Consider the following 22,939-nt stretch of genomic DNA (forward strand, 5'->3'; position numbering starts at 1 on the left):
GAGGATTGCGCACAAGACAGTCAGCGATCTGCTAACAGCCGGGTTTTTTTTTTCTTTTTCTTTTTTTTGCACTGCGCAGGAGTCCCAGCCGCGGCGGCACTCACGGCGGAAGAGTCAACCCGAACCACTTGTTCGGATAATTCTCCCACAGTGAACGCAACAGTCTCCTTCAGCTCTGAGACCCTGCGCGCTCCGAGACTTCGAGGAGAGACGTCGCCGGGATCGCTGCGCGTAAACTTTTACGCACGACCACGACGAAAGCGAAAAACAACGACGACGACGACGGAGAGCGGCAGGCGCGGGGGCGTGTGGGGGTCGGTTTTATTTTGCACTCCCACAGGTGTGATTATGCCGAGTGGGCGAACCGCGGAGATGGTTGAAACCATCCGCTCGGCGCGCCGCTGAGACCGCATCGAACCGATCGACACGGCGAACTTGAGCAGAGCGGAGCGGAGGAGCCAAGCCGGGTGCCAAAATGAGCCAGAACCGCCGGAGCTGGAGGAGCTTTCTGATACTCTTCGCGACAATCGCGACAACGATCACGCAAGGTGGGTGACCTGGCGGGAAGGGTGAAGGGAAGGAGGGGGGGTGGGCTGGTGGGGTGATTTGTTGTTTAAGGGGGAGAGAAAGTAGATTAATGCATTAACACCGCGCCTCGTGTAGTTTGGATTCAATCAAAGTCCTAATATCATCCTCCTCCTCATCCTCCTCATCCTCCTCATCACCTGGAGACCGCTGAGGTTGGAGACGAGGACGTTATTCCCGAACACGTGGGCGTCCCACCCAACCCAGTTACTTAGTCAGTTAGTCGGGCTTTTTTTTTCTTCTTCTTCTTCTTCTTCCTCTCCCCCCGCCGCTTTGAATAATGCATGAGCGCGTCCCCGTTTAAGCCAAGGAAAGTAAGATCTTCCTCCTCCACGAGTCGGCGTGTCAATGAGCCCTACACAGATCTTTACCCGTGACAAAGTGGTGCCTCATCAGTGAGCGGGGCATAAAACATTCAGGATGGAATTGTCGAGCAGCGAAAGACTCAGGGGCCGTATTCCAATTTGCCACCATGCTAAGCGTGGCCCTCCCCCGTGGCCGCATGCACGGTTTATTTATTTATTTATTTATTTATTTATTTAGGCGGGGTTTTACTATAGAGCTGCTCCCACACAAACGTGAGCAACGGACAATCTGAAAGGCCCACTTTGGTAATGGCAAGGGGTCACGATGGGGATGGAAGTTAAATCAAGGCAAAAAGGACATTTACTGGGAAGCCGATAACTGCCTTGTTGATGGCTTCCGGGAAATGAGGGCTGATTGTGTGGATAAAAACACAAGAAAATGGAGATATGATGATGTGATAAACTCTTTCTTTCTCTGTAAAAAAAAAAAAAAGCAGCTTTAAGAGTCTCATCGGACACAGCAATCCCTACCAATCACCGCAGAGGCCTAAGCTTCTTTTTCTCTACTTATGTAGTCCATCCTCTCGTTTGCAGGGCAGGGGACCGCAGCGTATTAGCAACGCGTTGCATTGGTATTAAATTACTTGCGCGTGTCTCCATGAGGTAAATAATGCGCACTGAGGATATGCTTTTTTCACCGCTGTGGCTTATGAGAAACGATACAGTTCATTTGATGATGGGGCCTGTCGCCGAACGCCTCATCTCTCAGGCTTAATGAAAGCAGATGGGCAAAAAGGGGGTCTCGAGTGGAAAGGCGAGCGCAAAACAAGTTCCTGAGAAAATTTGTGTCGTTTAGCAAAGTGGATAGTTTCTCCGCGTTAGAGAGGAGCTACGAATCTCCAAGCACCTAAAGCAGAAACCGTATAAACACAACACAAGGCTGTTTTGATCACATATTCCACAATGACATTTCAGTTGCACAGAACGCTGAAAAAAAAAAAAGAGGTAAAAGCATCTTGAGTGTACTGGTGTCCCCCCCCACTGCTTGGATACAGACTCAGTTTGAAGCAAGTGTTTGATAAGCGATGAGTATTTTTTTTTAAAATTTGCATTGTTTTCATTTGTATGTAGGGCACTTTTGGAGATCCAATTTGTTTTGGAGGACTTAAGAATGAAGTCTGAAGCTGCAAATTGGATTTGCTTGGTCCTCTGTTGTTTGCGATTGGTAGGATTATTTTCTTTTCACTGTGCTTTAAGCAAACCTCCAAAAAGTGCTCAGGGCAGTAAGTGATGGCACGTGGTAACCGGGCCGCAGAATTGCATTGTCTTAGGGTGCACTGGGGCCTGTCAATAAATATCCCTGTGCAATAAAAGGCGCACATGTGGATGTTGGTCAAACGACATGTCACAACCTCAAATTACATTTCACAGTGAATATTTTGGCTCTGTAACTCTAGATAACAAAAGTCAAACTAAGTTCAAACTATTTGTGTAATTGTAATGTACTTCAGAGGGGGATAAGGATCCATAGGATCAGGAATGACATTGCCATGTTAGATGTTTGGGAGCAGAAGCCCGAGAGACCAGACTGAGATATTGTGGACAATGTTCAGAGGAGATATAGTGACTATATCAATGCTGAAGTTGATACTGGCAGCCAGGAGGCCTAGAAGAAGGTCAGAGAGGAGAGTTACACATATGGTGAAAGAGGTCACAGAGTCATTTGGCGCAAGAGAAGAGGATCCAGAGGATGCGATTAGATGGAGGCAGATGATTCGCTGTGACGACCCCTGAAGGGAACGGCAGAAAGGGAAATCAGTGCTTGTACAGAAGCTGTGGGCAGTGTCAGAATAACTTAACATTCGGAATAAGCCTGGTGGACGGACACTGACGAAACTGACATCTGCATGCAGTTGAGTAGTTATGGAATGATGCATGGGACTAAGTAGAGATTTTAGATTGTCCACAACGGGAGCTCTTCACAGTGAGTCTTTGCTATTGCCTGCTAAACATTTGCTAAGAATTGTTCTTGTCTCAAACATGACACCGTGAGCAGATTCAAACTGAGGCTCAGATAAGAGGCAAATTTATTTTTTTCGAAGCTTATTCTATTTGGTTTGTCAAGAAAATAGATCATTTCTGACAATGTGATTAAACACTGCAAAGACTGTTGCTGAAAGTGCTGCATGTTCATTAAAAACCTCTGCAGTGCCAAGGTGCCCAAGAAATGTTCATGGGGGCTAGATTAGATTTTGTGAAAATACCTAGTGACTGGCTGCCTCATCATATGTGATACTTTGCTTTGATGGAATCCCATAAAGTAGAATTAAAGATTTTATTTTCAGTGCCATCTTATTTATTTATTTTTTTTAATAATTCTCTACATCTGCAAAAACTCAGCTCTGACAACTGACAACAGTAACATCAACTATGATATGATAAGAATATCCATAACTTAAAATAATTGTGAATGCAGGACCCTACGTTAATAACTGTCCTTTAACAGGCCTTTAATTGGCTAAGGACAAATAGCCAGAGACAGAACTGCAGGGACACACAGAAAGACAAACAACCAATCACACTCACACCAACAGCCAATTTAGAGTTCTCAATTTGCCTTTACACGCATGTCTCTGGACTGTGGGAGGGAAAAAACCCGCAGACAAAGGGATAACATGCAACCTCCATACAGAACGCCCCCAGGAACCCGACAACCTTGTTGTGAGCACAGAGTGCTAACCACTGCACCACTGCCTTTGCCTATGCGTTGAGTTCACGGCTTACGTTTTAGGGTTCATAACTTCTATATAAAAAAAATGTACATAAATACTTGAAAGAGGGAGGGACTGCCGACTCTCTTAATTTCGCTTTTTCTGATTAAAATGCAAACATTCATTATTGTCTGCTGTGATGCTACTGGGAGTCAACTTATTTCTGCAAGCTGTTTCGCACATATGGCAAAAGTCATTACCGCACATTAAAATTCAGGGTGGCTGCACAAAATTTGCGCATTTTAATGGGGTAATCCAACTCCCAATCGCAGATGAAGAACTATTGCGAACTGAGGAGACAACTCAAATACGTTTGTTTTCGAGCTCATTCCCCGTTTTAAAAAATGGGTCCAAGATCGAGCTACTGTCGAAATGTGTCTCATTTGCAAGTTCCATCACATTTGCGTTGAGATTATTATTATTTTTTATCTTAATTTTTGAAAATGTTGTCTAGTCTAGTGTTCTGTATTTCAGTAGAGGGCTGGGCTTGAGTTTGGGGTGGGTGGCACGGATGAGCATGAATGATTCTATGGTCCTAGGAGTTTCTGTGGGCATAAGAGGATACTGTTATTAAGGCGCTATGTCTGGAGAGGGGGCCCAAACCAATTTTTAGCCATAGGGCCCAAAAATTGCTGGGCAAGACTGATGGTCTTGGCATTTTTCATTCAAGTTAATTTTCCTCTGTCACATAGTGAGCTATAGCTTTAGCTATAGTACAAAACATGCATGAGCACAGCCCTAGTATTACAGTACATTTCACAAGGAAATTCTTGTTGAGATTTCATTGACAGCATGTCATTTAAACCCTGATACAAAGGTTCCCTGCTGTTTCCCCCCCCGTTAAAAAGCACTTAACCTACATACTGCAGGCGGGTAGAGAAACATAACCCTACAAGGGGCTACCACACAGAAGGCTGGAGAGGTGGCTTTTAGCTAGATTTGCAGCGTCTCCATGTTAGCACTGATGTATTCTGTCTCTTCCAAGCAGGGGGTGAAGCTCGCCTCCTCAAAAAGAGCGACTTTCGGAGACCTTTCAACAGCTAGTACGAGGAACGAGCGCTCGTGTTTTACCAGTGAAACAGGCAGCGCTCTTGCCCCGTGAGGAGACAAGCACCAATTTCACCGGTGACATTAAGCGTGTCCGAAAACGTCGGCCAGCAGCACTCAATGCCTGGAATTAGGCATAAAAACGGCACGCATTCGCTGCCGCCACGCTCAGAAACAGACTGCGCCACGTATGCCTCGTTTAATTGGCGTCTTCCTTTGAGATTTAAAGCGTATGGAATAACCAAAGAGGGTAACAGATGAGCCGTGGAACCAATCAGCGAGGACACGAGCCCGCACGTGAGGTATAAATCTGGCACTATATTGGCGGGCTCTTCTCTCTTCTGGAGACAGCGAGCCAGTTTTCACTCACTGCAGCCTAAGCCGCTGCCAGCTCTGGTATTAACAGCACATCTGTCACTGTGGTCACTGGCAGGCCGGCAGGGACAGAATCGTCTTCCTGGGTATAAACACCGGTTTCAAGGTAGCTCGCCATTTACAGGAAGCGTCACACTTCCAAAGCCGCTAATGTGCTTCCTGCATTATGAGCTACCACCGGAAAGGTTCAAAGTATTTATTGTCAGATGTGTCGTTCACGGACAGTTACTTTTAAAATTCTTATTTTGCAAGTTCTCCCTCATACACACAGACTCGCATTGATTTTTTTTTCTGTAATCATACACCTCTGGAGTCTGCACACCCCCCCATAGCATCTCCTGGCTGAAAACCAGCCAAGCAAGATCTGGAACAGCGACTTGGTGTCCCAGATCTTGTCTCACGAGAAACAGCTAGAAACATTGGACTGCTTTATGGCACTGTGACACACACACACCCAGCCAGGACTGCTGCTGGCTGCTAGAAACCGCCAGCGCTACATCAGTTTCAAACGTTTACGATAGCAGAGCTGATGGGGAAAAAAACTGGTTACTGTTATTTGAGGAGGTGTAGAAGAGGAAACTACTGCCTAGAAAAGTAAGGGGTCACACATGGGCCAACCTTGGTCGAATTGTTGGTGAATGACGTGAGCTCAAAGAGAGAGGCATGCAAAACGGGCGTTATTGCTATTGCACTCGGGGGTATCATTGCCATAATATGTGTGTTGCACACATTATTTTTACTCTTATTTGTAAAGGTGTTTGAAATTTCTTTTCACTGGCTTTGATGAAAACAAATGCACATGGTGGGGGGGGGTTCTGAATTTTTATGACAGTGACACGCACAGTGAAACCCTAGGGGGAGCTCTCTCAATGAAAACAGCCACGAAGAAAATAAAAGCAATTGACTTGCATAGTTCCACTTTAAATACAGTATTGAAGAAGATGAAGAAGTTAATGCCTAAAATAGTAAAAAGAAAAATCACAAACATGTCAAAGTATAAAAGTAAAGGCAAGGCAAAGCGAGAGAACATTATTGCATATTCAGCTCACAGTATATTGTTAGGGATTGAAAGTGCATTGTTGCAAATATGACAGGTAGTGGTGATGGAGGGAACTGTAAATTACAGCAGCATTCAGATTGTAAAAAAGCAGGAATCCTCAGGTAGTATTCCATTTTAAAATTCCTAAATTATTTTCCAAAATGTACTGTTTTTAATTGAATTGAAAGTTGTCGATTTTCACCCAAATATTTTACAGCAACATCATTGTTGTACCAAAAACAAGATGTTTTTGCTTCAGGTTGTATTGTCAGAAATTATATTGTCACAATCTCATCCGGGCTGGTGCCCAAGTCCTGTTGTGTTGTGTCTGGACAGTCAGAGTGTCACTCGTTCAGCCAACATAACAGCAACCCCTTGTGTGTGAGCGTGAAGAAGAAGAAGAAGAAGAAGAAGAAAGGAAAAGAAAAGAAAAAAAAGCCACTCTTGTTCCTCTGAGGACTGACAGGATGGTGACACGCCGTATTGCTTTGAGAGCTGGCAGACCGCCGTGACAGGCTTTTTGCTTGGGATGGTTGAGGGGGGCGATGAAAAGCATGAGAGTGTATGATGGACGGACCTGTCAAACACCAGCAATTGAGACGGACATGATGACTGATATTGACACGGGGGAAAAAAAAACCCTAACAAAAAACCCTCAAGCCCTCCACAAAGGATGGACAAGTACTAATTAATAATTCAGTGACAGACAGCGTGCTATCCGGGATCTTTTGTCATCATTTCACAAAATGTGCACATTGTGAAACGATGGCATTGTCTGTTCTCGCCGTGGGATGACGTTTAAGTCCAAAATGCTACTCAAACAATTTGTCAGCATACAAGCTGACACGTAATCTGTAAGGTAAACATGAGTTTTCTCCCTTGTGGTGATTCAGCAAGGAGGGCAATTAGCCAGTGGATAAACAATGGAGGTCTGCCACTTAAATCTTGATAACTCTCTCAAAATGAATATGCAATGAGGATACAGGACGGCAGCGTGACTGCTGACTGCACTAAGGCCACTCTCTCCATTCAGCTTGAGAAGTCCATGCAGCTGTTTTCACTCACTTGTGCAACACGGCCATTCAGTCAAAGTCACTGTTTCACAGTCAGCCAGTAATCGTCGTAAATACAGTCAAACACCCGGATGGGAACTCCTTTGGAGTGGGAAATGGAAATGCTTCTCCTCTATCAAACAGGTAGCTGACCAACCGAAAACTTTAATTCCAGCTGATGATGTCGTAAACCCATCTTGTGCCTGTTGTATCTAATGCCTGCCTTTGTCGCGTTGCAGAAAGTGGGTCAGATATGAGTGAGGCAGTCAAATGAGATGACGCCGGTGCATCCAGAGTGGGTTAGAACAAAAAGCTGACCTTTTAAAAATGTGAACATTAGTGAACTTAATATGAATGGGCCAATATGTGGCAAGGATACTGTGTTTTTTTTTTTGGTTCTTTGGCTTAGATGTTTCTGAACATGAGTTAGCATGTGTTAGCGTTAGCCGGCTGTAAGGTGCCAGTCACCTCTTTAATGCCGCGGAACGAGGAGGCTCCTACCATGAAGTTTTATGATATAAACCTGGCAATAATCGCCCCTTTCAGAAATCTGCAGCCTGTAGCCATTTAAAACCACTCTCCGTGTGTGTGCACTTTCTTTGAGGAACTATTGTCGTGGTGTCAATAAATATTTTGTTGAGTAGTTTGGATCGCTGTTGGGAAACAATCCAGTTTCTCATGAGTGTCACTGCAGATAAATAACAGGGCCATCCATCCATCTTCTGCACCCGCAGGGGGTCTGCTGGAGCCTATTCGATGGACAAGTCACCAGTTTATCGCAAGGCCACATGAAAGGCAAACAAAGGCAGACAACAATTCACACTTACACATACACATGCAGGATTTTGGACTGTAGGAGGAAGGGACCCTGGAGAGAACCCATGCAGTGAAAGGGAGAACCTTAAATAACAGATAAATAATTTAAAAACAGACAAACCAAAAAAAAACAAAAAACAAGCATTGTATTTTTATATATTGAAGCAACGAGGTCATGGTTTCATAAAACATTGTTGTTGTCGTTTTGGGGAGGAATGTCTCTATGGATATTAGAATTACCTTTAAAAAAATAGATGAATTGTCCATCTAATAACTCTTGGAAGATCCGAAAAAGTAAGGTTCAGCCTTTTTTTTTTGGTACATTCTACTCTTAAGCTTCTTTGTAATTTACATGATTTCACCTTTGTGCTGCGAGACAAATTTTAGGGTTAAGCTCAAAGGCCTTTTAGTATAATGCCTTAATGCCCCCACTAAGTTGATCAGTTGGCCTTGGATGACTCAGGCGCTTAAGTGTATGGAACCTTTCATAGTATCGTACTTTCTCCTCTATTGTCGAATCTAGAGAAAACACCAATTTCTAACTGTTGCGTCAGAGTCATATATAAACATATATGTATATATATATATATATATATATATATATATATATATACATATATATATATATATATATATATGTATATTTACTCTCTCTCTCTATATATATACATCGTTTGTACTCCATGTAGACGGCACTAATATAGGTTTTCGTAAAAGGATATATACAACTTTACCCACCTCATTAGACACCACCCACGGAGTTCCTTCTCACTGGTTTGGATGAAATTGCTTTTTCTGACAGTGACAAGCACTACGAAAGTCTCTCGGGGGAGCTTTATCCGCAAAAACATCTCTAACATCTTGGAAAAATGAATCTACTCTACATTATCTGATCACCTATGCATGTCATGTGGACCTTAATAGGAGGAAATTTCCTTCTTCCTGGAAATTATTAAAACTTTGGCTATGGTTAGTCATGACAACCAGGTCATGTGGAGCGGAGGATATCGCCCTGGAACGGATTACTAACTACCTTGTTAACGAGGGCAATTCATGCATGTGAATAATTTTTCACCAGAAAAAAAATCTAAAATCTGAGGGATTTGTGTCCCTCAGGGATCAATATTTCACACATTCGTGGACCAAGTGCTAAATCTCTTCTTCTCTCCTACAGATGTGAGCAGTATAGAACTGTTGGACAGTAAGAGCCCACTGCCCAGTGCCTTCTTGCCCGTCAACTACGAAGTGCGAGATGCTGAATACCTCTTTTTGAAGGAGGCTGGGCAGGACTTCATGAGGAACTCCAGCATGCAAAGCCACACACAGCCCTTTGTTATCTTAAGAGCCAGTCGCCAACCGGCTGTCAACGCCAGCTACAGCGCGATGTCCACAGAGCGGCTCGTACCCCGAGACCTGGTACAGTCTGTTCAGCTCTTCAGCGCGCCCGAGGATTTTATCTTTAATTGGAAAATCCAGGCCTTCATGCTGACACCTCGGGTTTTCTCCTCCAAGCCCAAAGTGCGCGTGCTCTTCTATGTAGCGGGGAGGGACTGGAGCAGGGGAGAGGGAGCCGCGGATGAGCTGCCGTGTGTGACGGTGTATGCTTTCTGGCAGACACAGGAGGTGAGGGGTTCCTGCGCTCTGGGAGGCGAGAGGGGAACCTGCATGGCCGAACTGGGACCTCCGCTCAGCTGGTTTGCCCCGGGGATGGAGGGCACCAGCAGAGAGAGACAGGACCCGTCCGCGGGCAACCCAGTGGAACTGTACTACCAGGCCCAGCCGAAAGTCCGCGGGAGCTGCGTCTCTCCCGACGGAAGTCGCTGGGGGGCCTCCCAGGAGCCGCCGCAATACGTTCCCGTCACTCCCATGCAGAGAATTGGCAGCGTGCGCCTCCTGCAGGTGCCCAAGGGAATGGCGACGCTATCGCGGCTCAAGCTCGGCAATGCCATAGTGATACGGACCTCTTCCAAACCACTGAAGAAGACGGACATCGCCACCTTCTACATACTAATGGCTAGCTCGGCCCAGCTGACTAACTTCACCCTCAGGTAAGACCACATTGCCCACACTGACTTGATCTTATTGCTGAGACGTATCGTCCGCCTCATGCGCAGCCATCATTCAACATGGACTGACAAAGCAAAGGCAAAACCAGTGTAATTTCAGCGGCATGCATACAGTTGAATACTTTTAGGCTCAAATGCAAATACTGACCCTTCACCTACCATGTTAGTGCATTAGGGAAAATATTGCATTATAATTCTTTATGGGAAAAAAGTAGAAATAAAAGCTTCCTTGAGGGGGTTTCAGTCTTTTGCAATTAAGAAATATTGGCAAATGGTAACTGGACTTATATAGTGATTATTTTCAGCATCTTCATAGTGCCCCAAAGTTGTTGTTTTTTTTTACACAAATCCTCTCATTCACCCACTCACACGCTCACGCACCAATGGGCAGCTGCTGCCATGCAAGGCGCTGCCAGGCCCATTGGAAGCAATTTAGGTTTCAGTGTCTTGCCTGAAGACACTTTTGAACGTAAGCAGTCGGAGACAAGAGTTGCACTGCCGACCCTTCGGCCATTTGGAAAAGCTAATGTGCAATTGGTTTTTATGGAAACAGGTTTACAAAATTAACACTGACGTTATGCTGTTTGCATGTGATGTTTGCACAACAGGGGAAACCAACATCTGCGAGATGTATATTACTTTGTCTTCTAAAAGCAGTGTCCCTTTTGGCCAGTGTCAGCTGATTCACAAGAATTATTAGAACTTGTCCAGTTCATCATAGTATTTCCTGAAATACTCGCTCCATTCTTGTGCTGGTTTTCTTTACCTTTGCTTCTTCCTGCACCCAAGTGAGAGACATAACGACTAATTTCTTTAAATCGCAGACATTTTATAGAAATGCAGAACTTATGTTTTTTTTATTGTTATTTTCAAATCACACTCTTATATGTTGTGTATATCTTACATAAGTCTGACTATTCACAAAATTGAAGGGGCCTTTGCTTCTTGGGAAACTGCATGCAGAAAGTATCAAGCACAGTTTCGTTTACATTTTCCCTGCTTCACATATTTTACAAAGTAAATTAAAAGCACCCTTGTGCACCCAGTAGTTTGGCTCAGGAGCTTGGGCTTTCCATGCAACAGGCCAGCTCAAAGTATGAAAATTTCATGCCAGCCATTAGTCTTAAAACCTAAAAATGGAAAATACGATACCGTTTGGGTTTTTAGCTGAGCGTGAATTACTTACAGTTTTACCCAGTGTTGCATGAGCAGAATTTAATGCAGGTCGTGTAACTGAGGCATCAATACAGTTCAAATGCCTAAAGCTGCAACCAGAGTCGGGGACAATAATCAGACCACCTCCCTATCTTGCTAATTGGCCAGGCTCATAATCAGTCAATCTCAACACGGATGGGACGGTTTATCGTCAGCGGGTTCCGCAGTTTCAATCTAGTCCAAATTAATTAGTCAATAAAAATTCAAAGCATGCAACTGGTCACTAAGAGCGTTGGTCCCCTTTTGTGAAACTCAGACAAATCCAGTGCCACCTAAACAACGGATGAAAGAAGATTTAACATGGATTACTGTGTTTCTCGGAAAATATGATAGAGGTAAACTGTCTCTCTGGGAAATGTGGTAGATTATTGGAGTTAAGAGAAATGATGACATTAAGGATTGTCTCAGAGTACTGGTTTCCATTAAGGTGAATGAAATACTCACGTGCGGCTTCACACACATTATTGCTGAGAGTAGAGCGGCAGAAGAGCAGTGGCATCCACTGTATGTATGCAATCGTTGGATTATCGCTCAGTTCAATTCAAAGCTGTCTTCTCGTTTCAAAAAATATTCCTGTTCCTGGGTGTATGATGCCTCTGGAGGCATCTGCGACGTCTTTGGTAATTGTGGGTGGATTCTCTTGAGACTTTATCGAAATGCAACATTTCCAATTCATGCGGTGGTCTTTCCGGAGGGAACTAAGAAGGCCGTTCTCATGGCTTTTCAGTCAGGTAGCTACTCGCTTTCTCCGGACAAGATGACGCAACACGGAAGATTGACACCTCAGAAGTTTATTGAAATGAAATGCCTCCTCGCCCGTTCAGCCGCGTTTGATTTTTTGCGGCCACAGCCGCGGCGTGCTGTCTGTTTAGTGTCATCGTCGGGATGGAGATCAAAGGGGAGCGTAGCTCAATTTGTCAAGGTTATCGGTCAGAGGAGACAAGCGGAGACTTACGCTAACCTGATTAAAGGCTTCTCTTTGTATTATCATTCAAGACAATTACCTGCTTTACTCTAAGCTGGAGAATAATGTGAAGATCAAGGAGCGTGAAATGTTGTTTGGATTATGAAGTATCAAATACATAACAAGCTCCGTCGCCAGAAGTTTCGTGATATGGAAAAAGGACGCGGAAAATGTCTGCTTCACCGTTTCCTGTGTTGCCATGATGTCCATTTGAGTGTTGAGAGAGAGAGAGACAGCGAGAGAGAGACAGAAAGTGGCTTTAAAGACATCTAATCCCTTTGTTTATAGGACAATAGTTCTTAGTTCTTAGGGTAAAGCCCGGCTCGCGCAGATTTAAAACGCACACAAACACACGATCAATTCTCAGACTTCTGCCCGGGCTTGTCCACGGTCGTGCACGCTCCAGTGGAGGAGAGCGGGTGAAGAGGCGGCTTCCGCAGTATTCTTTCCTCTCGCACCTTGTCGTGCATTATTCGCTCAGACAGGGAAGATCAATGATGAATGCTGAAACGGGTGGTGAAATTGATCCGGGGTCATAGACGCACTCTTGGTCAGGTAACCGGGGCTGCGCACGGCCGGTCTGCAGGAGTCCCATGACGTTACGCTCAGGGTTTTTTTTAATTGCACAGAGAGAGAAACAAAAGAAAAATGAGGCTGATTCTTCGCACTCCTCCGCATTTAAACAACCTTGCCAACACACAGCCCCAGAATTCAAAGGGCTCGGATCAAACATCTGAATAAGTTATCTACTTTTTCTTGTGTCTCCCGCCTTTTGATTTCCGCTGAAGCCGTCATACCGGAGCACAACTCTTGATTTCCCATCCTCCCTCGTCCCTTTCAATCGCGGTCATTTAAATTCATTGCTTCAGATAGACAGCAGGAGTTTATGCAGCCTTCTCTTTTCCTGTATTCTTCTCTATCGTCCTCTAGGGTCCTTTTTTTTTTCCTCACCTTTTCTGTCTTCCCTCTAGGGAAGAGCGATAGATCGGCGTTTGCGATATATCGTCAAAAAAAATTCACCACGGTAAGAATATGCCATCTCGCGGTAATAACGATAAACTCCTGTTGATGACGTAATTACGTGCGCCACGCACTTGCTGCTGGCAGCTCCTGTGTAGTACAATAACAAGCACGGGGCTGATAACGTACCCACCGTGCTCGAGAATCGATCGTAGATTGTGTGCAAAGTGAAAATAAACACCACGAAAAGGATTTGCAAACATCCTGTTTTACTTTTTTATTTATTTTCTTCTTCCGGGATGTTGAGGCAAGAAACGCAAAAATGTTAGCGAACTTTTACTGGGCCGACTCCAAGTCAATCTTATCATAGACCTTTTCAGGCTTTGTGTTCTACAGTAACTTGAAGCAGACGTTCGACTCTGTCGTTTATCCACACCGTGTTTTCACGAGCGATCTTTCTTTCTGTTCTCTGTGGGGCTTGTTTTTAGCGAGCTACTGTTTCTTTAAACACGTCGTGCTTCAGGCGTTCCTCTTCCTCTTCTCCCGCATTTAGGGAGTAAACTTGCGGCGGTCATGGCTAGATGGTACCAAAGATTCGTAAGGAAGCAACGTAGATTCTTAGAAAGTCTCGAAAAATCCTGTTGAAGACGAAGCTAACGTCAAAGAGGGTGGCTAACATTGATAGAGAAAGGCAATGATTTTACCCTATATAGCATCCCTAGCTTCCAAAACTGTATTCTTGACCGATACCATAACTTGAATACTTATCCTAACTGTGACTCGGACCCCAATCCTAAACCTAACCACCACCCGAGTCCTGGTCCTAAACCTAACCGTTGATTGATTGATTTTATTTGATTCATGCTTGCAGTGAAGCCTGGGCTACTCGGACCCTCCATCTCTCCCGACGAGAGTTGGAAAGAATCCACGAGACTTCGTTAGAATCTACGTCACTTCCTTACGAATCTTTGATACCATCTAGCCATCACCACTTGCCGCGCCACACCAAGCCGGGCATAGGTACTACATTGTTTTCAGTCGTTTCCAGCATATCCATGTAAACAGGATTTTTTTTTTTTTTTCAAATACGGCTTTGTGTAAATGTGATCTTTTTCGAGTGCGGTTTCGAAAATGTGCGGTTTCAAAAAAGGCCCAAAAGATGGAGTTGAATTGTTCTATATTTTTTATCGTCATTTTTATTGTTTTCGCCCATCCCTACTCCCCTCTCCTTCCACATAACAGGGACTGGCCACTCATAACGCACTTGAAAAGCGGCAAGGCACCAGTCCTCCAGCCCACAAAGTCAGCGGCAAAGACCTCGGCTTATCACAACATTAACAAGCCCTTTGCGTTCAGCTCACAACAGCTGTCTGTGTGCTTTATCACTGTCTGAATGTCCCATTAAGCCTTGCTTAATTCTCTCTCATCACCATGATAAACCTGTTATTGATGTCTACAGCTTCAGTCGAGGGACGGGCACATCTGAGGGGCGACTGAGAAAAGACAGGCCCCCGCCTGCTCGCTCCTTTGAAATAAAGCTGCCGCACTCGCAGACGGATTGGTAAAAGGTCGCGAAATCGTGTCGTCACTGTCACGTACCTGCTCGCAAAGGTAATGAGATTATTTCTCGATCCACGTCGAAGTCTCGCCGCTTTAATTCTACCTCTAGGAAAGACTTGTCTTGTTTGTTGGTTTTTATAGGAGGCCATGCAGCGACATGACAGTAAATTAACTCAAATCTCCCTCTCCATCAGCCTCGACACGGCTGCGTCAGCGGGCTCTTTGACTCGGGAGCCTAATCATTTACCGGTGCGACCAACAGGACTTTTTACGTCCATTTTTAGCGTTCCGGCCCGGCCATCTGGCAGGAGCGCTGGCGCACGAGTCTCCCCCAGGTCCCTGAACCCGCTCCATAAGTACGACGAGCACGTTGCCGATGGCTGGCCATCAGACAGACTAAGTGGTGGACATTTGCCTGCATAATTAACGACTGCATCTGCTCCTGATTGCACCGGGGGTTCACCCGTGGCATTCTGGCCCTAACGGTGACACGTTCGCAAAGTGAAGGATGGCAACATAAATTATATCAGGGCGGTAATCACAAACACTGTGTCGCGACGCCGCAGCCGCCCCCCCTTCAGTGGCGAAACGCATCTCATGTGCCGCAGGTTGCGCCGATCCTATAGGAGGTCATGCTGGCCTTTGATCGCATTGTGTTCCGTTGTGTTTCTTTGTTTTCTGATTTAAATTGCATTACTTGCCCGCGCTGGTCGTGGTTCTGTGATCTTTCTCAGCGCATTTGAAAGAAAATTGCGCTCGGGGCTTAAAGAGACGGCAAATTACATTTCAGAAAAGGCCGAAGGACAGTGCAGGCTGCTTGGAGATTGTTTGATAGTGTGTTTGTGTCCCTGTTTGTGCTCTCAATTAGTGTTTGCATGCGTGCGTGTGTGCGTGTGTGTGTGTCTGTGGATGAAGAGGTTGTAAATGACGAAAGAGTTGTGCGGCTTTTTACATCGCCTGGTCAGAAGTGAGATGGATGGCACATGCGGCTCCCCAGAGCTGCTGTTCGCACACACTGTCAGCTTCAGTCTCTGCAGCCATCCATCTTCCCTGGCCGGGTGAGTCCCCCTGCCCACAGCCTCCTCTGGGCCAGCTAACCGAAGCCATGGACACTGGTTCCTCCTCCCAACCGCTCAGAAGTAAAACACCTCCTCCAGTTACATTTTATTAATGCAAGGGAGGCTCAGATTTGAAAAAAATAAAAAAAAAGAGGCTTGAGAAAATTCTTCTTGCCCGTGTCACTTTTTATTAGCTAAACTTTGCTCTTCTTGGCTTGATACAAGGTGATATTCAGTGGTCATTACTAGAAAAGATGTCCTTCCAGCTAATTTCATTAATGCACTCGCCCTGCTTTACTTCACTGACGATGCCAGGCTCAAGTTTTATCCACGCTGAGAGGATGTCAGCTCAGGAAAGTTGGCGTAGTTGTCTAAGAAATAATAATAAAGAGGCAATGCAAACAAACAATGGCAGCACTAAGGGGGAAAATACGTTGTAATAGGTGATGTGTTGCAGTCTATCTAACCTTGGAAAGCAGCTGCATCACTCAGAACTGGGGAATCTTTCAGCGCCTAATTGCTGCTCATCTGTCTTGTCTACCTCCAACAGATAGCATTTTCTGTTGGCCATTAAATCCCATCAGATTCCATTACCAGTCAGCTTCCTTTAAAGATGAAGATTTGGGAGGTACAAGGTAGAGAAACATATGCTCCAAGTTGCTAAAAATAAAAAAATAAAAAAAAAAATCTGAGAAGAAGAAGAAGACGAATGACTGCTGACTGAGAGTTAAGCTTGGATGCAACTAGTCTCAGTATTATTAGAGCTGGAAACTATGAATGACCCTCCACTCCTGCGTGGCTCTGAGAATTGCTCTGTTGGATGCATCTGTGCAGCGCATCATGGCAAATCACCAGGTGGTCCTGGCCAGTTAGTGTTGCAAAATAACAAATGTGATAAAAGAAAAATGTGATTGGCTGCATCTAGCACTCACCAAATCACTTCAGTTTTTTTTCCCCAACTCTTTCCAATCACTTTCTATGGGCTCTTTACAAGATACAATGATACACAGGATGGGATTGTATAAAATTAAAGGCTCTCCATTAAACATGTCAGGTTGGTGATATCTATTCTAGAATTCATGAAAGACTGTATTAATGCTCTTTCATTAAAAAAACAATGACAGTTGTGATACGAGACAAGACAGATAGTTCAATTACTACACAATGGATTGCTGGATAATGATAAAAAAAAAAAAAAAAAAAGTTCCAAAATCAAATGGTAGCTTTCAGCACATGCACTCATAAACCACATATGGTTGTTTAAAGGTTTGCTAGCGCACTGGACAGTAGCAAACCCCCTCTGCTGGAACTCGGAAAGAACACTCAAAACTGTGTTCAAGCAGGCACAAAGCCTACCTGTTATCACTGAAGTCTTCCCTGCTCTGTGCTGTCAAAACAAGACAGCATATTAAGGTATAATGCTGATAAAATAGGAGTGAAATCTATTGTGGCTGCTTTTATCTGTTGTCTCTTCATGTCATCCACATCCAAATCTGATGTCGATAAGTAAAGGTTGGAATAAAATGCGCTGGTGTATCAAATGTCATGCCTTTCAACCTAGGGCTGCATTCAGACAAATCTGATGGCGCCACGAAACAGGGCAGGGATGGTTCTCAGTCAAATAGATCAATCTTTGCAGTTTGCTGTGTCTATCAATGGGGTATTTGCCGTCACAGCCACTTTGGATATCAGAACTATTAAACTATTAAGAAATAAATTCAGAAAGTCCTGTGTTTCTCTTCAGGATCAGCCCACTCGGTTTGAATGTGGATTAAATAAAACCCTCATGCCACACTTGGACTACCTGTCTGCCCCCCCCAATTGCTCATCGGCAAGACTCTGAGATTCTTCTGCAGGCAGCAATTTACTCTAATCCAGAGGGAGCCATCCACTGTATAATTGCAAAGAGCTACAGCCTCAGGCTTTTGGATTCTGATTGTCATCCCAGCTACTTTAGAACCAGCTGTAAACCTCCTCTGTGGCTGCTAAGTGTTCAAGTCTGACAAGGCCATCAGGGCCCACATTAAAGTCAAGGCTGCATTTGTGGTATCTCACATCGGCACATAACACGGTAAAGGTTTTCTTTAATAAAAACCTTGTAAAAACATGTCAGTACCATGTATGTGTGAAGTCTAACGCCCACTCAGAACATGAACAAGCACAGTGGTGGAAAAAAGTTTTTGGACACCCTTAAAATTTTACTCAATCCCAAATTTTTGTCAGTAAATATTTGCCCAATGTTTTTGTGTTTCAAAAGGTTTGATTTGCACCAGAGATGCACCAACAAATGGAAAAGTATTTTGTTGTTAGGTAGTATAACTCACTCCTTCAAGTTCTTGTACTCTTGGATGTGTTACAAGGGAGGTGATCTTGCTAAAACATGCAGTTTGTGAGCTGGATGGAACAGTGCACGCGCAGCATGTGGAAAAATGTTGGTGACTGCAACAGGATAAACTGTACTTGGAGACTTAAGACTAATTATTAGCACAATGCAGCAAATCACAAATGCATAAGGTGTCCAAATCTTTGTGTATCTGTTTATAGGATAAAAACATTTGGAACAATAGCCCTGGAAACATGAAATTATGTTGCACACCATTCGGTTGGAAAAAAAAAAAAAAATGGTAAATGGAAAGTTCACCGACATACACTGTTCAGATTTGTGTGCTGTGTGCTCGCCTTTGTGTTGTTTTGACGTGTATTTTTTGGAAGGTTGTAAATTTAAGAGCACTTTACAGTTCTATCAATTTCTCTATCAATTAGTTTTTTTTTTCTGGCCTTTGTCTGATGTGCATGATTTTATAAGGGGTAGGTGCACATCGGCTTTGCTTCTACCTACTCCCTTCCGGTTACATTAGGCCAACTGAGAAATCAGTCTTTGTAATGTACCAAATTAAAACCTTTCATCCATCCCTTCATTCATTCTATTAGTCCACAAACATCCAGGCTGGGAAAACAAACTGTCAGTAGGGATAAGACAGATAATTCCTCTTCCTCTTCCGCTGCACACGGCCCTTCCTTCCTAGTTCATTCATTGCGCTTTCTGCGTTGACCTGCTCCAAAAACCTGCGCAGCGCAGAGGCCGAGGGAGGGGTCGGAGGCTGATTGTAACTACCCACATTATGGCGAATATCCACTCGCCATAAGCTAGTGACCTTCAACTCCGACTAAATCACTGGGCCAGGATGATTTCACCTCTCAGTCTTTCTGGCTGAACCTTCGTTAATCACATAAATCTGCTGTTGTTGTGCGCAGCTGGACTGGAGCCCATCGCTCTTGTGGGTCATGATAGTAGAAGAGACACACACAATATATCTAATAATGTATGGTGTGCCCTGTTGTCCGTGGTTCTAATAATAATAATGGATTGGATGTATCTAGCGCTTTTCAAGGCACCCATTATTCATTCACACTGGTGGTGGTAAGCTACATGTGTAGCCACGGCTGCCATGGGTCAGACTGCCGGAAGCGTGGCTGCCAATCTGCACCTCCGACCACCGGCCAACATCCACTCACATTCGTACCAGGCAATGTGGGTTAAGTGTCTTGAACAAGGATGCAACGACAGACTGGGATGGAGCGGGATTTGAACCGGCAACCTTTCGGTCATTGGACAATACGCTCTACCTCGTGAGCTGCAGTGGCCCCTGGTTGCATTTTGCAGTGGAACGCCACTGTAGAACGGCTCTTTATGCAGCACCACCGTGTGATCGCTGGAGATTCATTGCATTTCCTTTAACCCTTTGCCTCAATTGCTTCAGCTTGACACCTACTCTTCCAATAAGCAGTGTCAGACGGGCAGGAATGGTGCTGTCCATGTGTGAAGCATTGTCGGCGTCACACAGTGGTTTCTGCTGTGTTGAAGACGTGACCTCGCCATCCGCCGTGAGTGAGGCAGAGTGGCGCACAAAGTTCAAAATCCCAGGAGTCATTGAACGCCCCAAGGTCCAATCAAGACAAGCGGATGTAACAAATTTATTTTATTTTTTTCATTTGACGTGTGAGCAAGGCGCGTGTTTCTCTCTCCAGCGGGATGCAGTGGCGCACATACCAATGTCCTCCTAAGGACAAAAATATTCCACTGCAACAGATGATCCAAATGTGTAGTTGCAAACCGTGCACCAGTGGGGCCGGTGACCTGAACCAGGGGCAGCGTCTCGTCCTTCTCTGGCTGCGTTTCAAAGCCAACCAACACGAGGCCAGAAGCTGGAGGAGTGCCCTCACTTCTGTTTTTCCTATCAGATTACACCTCCTCTGAGGCTCTTAATGCCCCAAACACTTTGTGACGAGGGATTTGGAGATAAATCCTGAATGGAGATGAAAAGACCAAAGGAGATGATATTAGGATGCTGTTTCGAACTATCAGACCCCAACTTGTCTGAGCTGTTTCAGGAAGTCTCATTAGTTGTAAGAGAATGAGCACAGAAGACCAGATCATCATGATTGCTTTTTTTTCCTTCCCCCCCCCACTCTCTCCGCATTAACATGCACGCTCCTCTATCATGGGTCCTGTAGAATATCTCATTAACATTTGACCTACTGCAAGCTGCTTAAGTTTTGGGATAAACCACAAGGGTCAAGATGTTCAACTGCATATTTTTTCTTTTTTTTCAATTAATAAATTAAAGGCGGAGAGATCGAACAAACCATTTGCCGGGCTTAAACTGCGAGCACACATACAAAACGATGACGTGCAGGAAGACCAATGATGTTGAAGACCGCTGTTTAAAATGCACAAAGGGAGCACGATGGTAGTGCTGCTGTGCTTGGGTTTAGCACATCGGCTCAGTAAATCACAGATTTCTGACATTTTCTTTTCCTCCCCCCCCCCCCCCCCCAACCCCATGTTTGCTTGATTGATGGCTCCCCGGAGTTTAATAAATATTCAGCATCATATCAGACATCAAATATTCATCATTTCTCTCTGTGTCATATCAGACACGCGAGGAGCCTTACTAGTATTTGAAACGCTTGCTTCGCAGAAAAGTGAATAAATGACGTGTATTCTGTCAAAGTCCCAAAAAACAGAGAATGAAGATCAAACGTTGCGCAAAAAAAAAAAAAGGAAAACAAAAGAACAGCGATATGATTTTGTTTCAAATTACAGGCCGGTGTAACCACTGACGCATAACTATTCATCACCCCCTGATAGCGCCGGCAGTTTATTCGTAACAATTTCCGTTCGCCACATTCTTGACCTTTTACTTTTTCGACTCTTCCGCAGAGCGACAGTCAAGAAAGGTGTGACCTTTCGAACGGCAACACCCAGCAACTCTCTGCTCTGGGACATCACCCTGGATATGGGCGCGGACGGGGTCATCGCCGTGGTCTGCCAGAGGAAGGCTCTCATACCGGGAAAAAGGCAAGTCCAAATACACAGCGGGGCCAAGATGTAAAACTTGGACAAAGTCGCCGGCCAACATTGATATTTATTGGAAAAATCTTCTAGTGAACCTTTTCATAGGCACCCAAAAATGTTTTACTTCAACCTGAATATGGAACAAACAGAGCTTAATACTATACAATAAAATTACACACATGCAAAATCGAATTTCAAATAAAAAATAAATAAATAAAAATATTGCTGCCCACTGATTTAAATTTCAAGTATTTCAAATTTCAGTTTGTACACTCTTTATGCAACGCCGCCGTCGTTGAAACGGACAAATAAAATTGCCAGCTCCGTTGAATCTGTAGGTTTTTTTTGTTTTTTTTGTTTTTTTTTCTTTGTAACCGCCTGCAAAGCGTGCGGCAGCTTGTCCCTGCTCAGCTCACACGCGTGAAAGACAAGCAAACGGCAGGGTTCAAGGCTGACAGCAGCTTACCGGGCCGGCGGACTGAGCTGTGCCCTGGGAAGACGTCTCTTATGCTCCTTAAATCACAGGTTGCCGGCAGGTGCTCGGGCGCCGCCGCACCGCGTAAACATGTGTTCTCGCACTCGCTGCCTTCCCTCCGAGCTCCTGTGAAGAAAAAAACGCTTCCCCGTGTGGGTGTTTTTTTTTTTTTTTTTTTTACATTTTCTCGTTGGCAGAATTAGAAAAAAAAATGTTTTTCTTGAGAGGGCAAACAGCCAAGCAGGAGTTAGACACACCGAGCAAATACCCCGCAGGACATCTGCCGGCTGCTCTGGTCAAACTCTCGGCTCTCACGACTTCTCAGATGGACTTAAGTTGCCCATTAACCTCATTAAACGGGGCTTCGCCTTTTCTCCAACAAGCAGCTTAACTCAGACGTCCTCTCCGCCTCAAGTCGGTTGCCAGTGCCTCGTGAGATTACAGGACACCTTTGCCTTCTTTATCTCGCGTACGTTGCTTTCCCACCGCAGCGCCGCCGACCGTGTAACCTCACCACGCGGGCCGTAACCTCGTGGCAGATAAACAAGAAAATGGAAGGGGGCAAAACATGGCTGAGAGAGAGAGAGAGAGAGAGGGAGAGAGAGAGAACAACGGCACAGCCGCGGCAGCCGGGTCTCAGCTGCGAATTAAAGTATTAACGCTGCACTGCGAGATTCCCTTGCAGGTGAAAGTCCCGCATCCACGACCATGTGACTTCAAAAACAATTCATGCAACTAATTCATTCACACTTACTTCACCAAACTCTCACCCTACAAGTCAAGAGCCAAGGTCTTGCGGTTTTACACAGAGCTTATGGCTGCATTGAAATGTGGGCCGGATTTTAAACTGTTAATATTAAGAGGGGAGCTCATCTGAAGAGATGTTGTTGAAGAATTTCATGCACGTCAATATATACACATCAGTAATTTATGTTGGGGCGACACGGTGGCGCAGTGGTTAGTGCTGCCGCCTCACAGCAAGAAGGTTGTGGGTTCGATTCCGGGACCTGGGACCTTTCTGTGTGGAGTTTGCATGTTCTCCCTGTGTCTCCGGCTTCCTCCCACAGTCCAAAAACATGCATGTGAGGTCCATTGAACTTTCTAAATTGTCCGTAGGTGTGCATGTGGTTGTGTGTCTCTATGTGGCCCTGCGATGAACTGGCGACTTGTCCAGAGTGTCACCCTGCCTTCGCCCTAAGACAGCTGGGATAGGCTCCAGCAGACCCCCATCACCCTGAATAGGAATAAGCGGGTATAGAAGATGAATGAATGAATGAATAATTTATGTTGTT

General features: G+C 44.8%; 2 protein-coding genes across 2 annotated transcripts in view; one reads left to right on the forward strand and one right to left on the reverse strand.

The window, feature by feature from the left end:
• The window catches only part of glt1d1 (glycosyltransferase 1 domain containing 1), a 121,441-nt gene that overhangs the window by 53,618 nt on the left and 44,884 nt on the right, over positions 1-22,939 (reverse strand). The gene's annotated exons all lie outside the window — the stretch shown is intronic.
• LOC142902100 (transmembrane protein 132D) overlaps positions 349-22,939 on the forward strand; it is a 37,471-nt gene continuing 14,880 nt past the window's right edge. Inside the window, exons 1-4 of the mRNA XM_076046920.1 lie at positions 349-355; positions 444-548; positions 9,165-10,038; positions 21,038-21,175. Coding sequence (XP_075903035.1) covers positions 349-355; positions 444-548; positions 9,165-10,038; positions 21,038-21,175 — 1,124 coding nt within the window. The remainder of the gene's footprint in view (positions 356-443; positions 549-9,164; positions 10,039-21,037; positions 21,176-22,939) is intronic.

This window comes from Nelusetta ayraudi, unplaced genomic scaffold, assembly GCF_046127955.1.
Source record: "Nelusetta ayraudi isolate G7.1 ecotype Tasmania unplaced genomic scaffold, CSIRO-AGI_Nayr_v1 ptg000092l, whole genome shotgun sequence".
NCBI classification, from domain to species: Eukaryota; Metazoa; Chordata; class Actinopteri; order Tetraodontiformes; family Monacanthidae; genus Nelusetta; species Nelusetta ayraudi.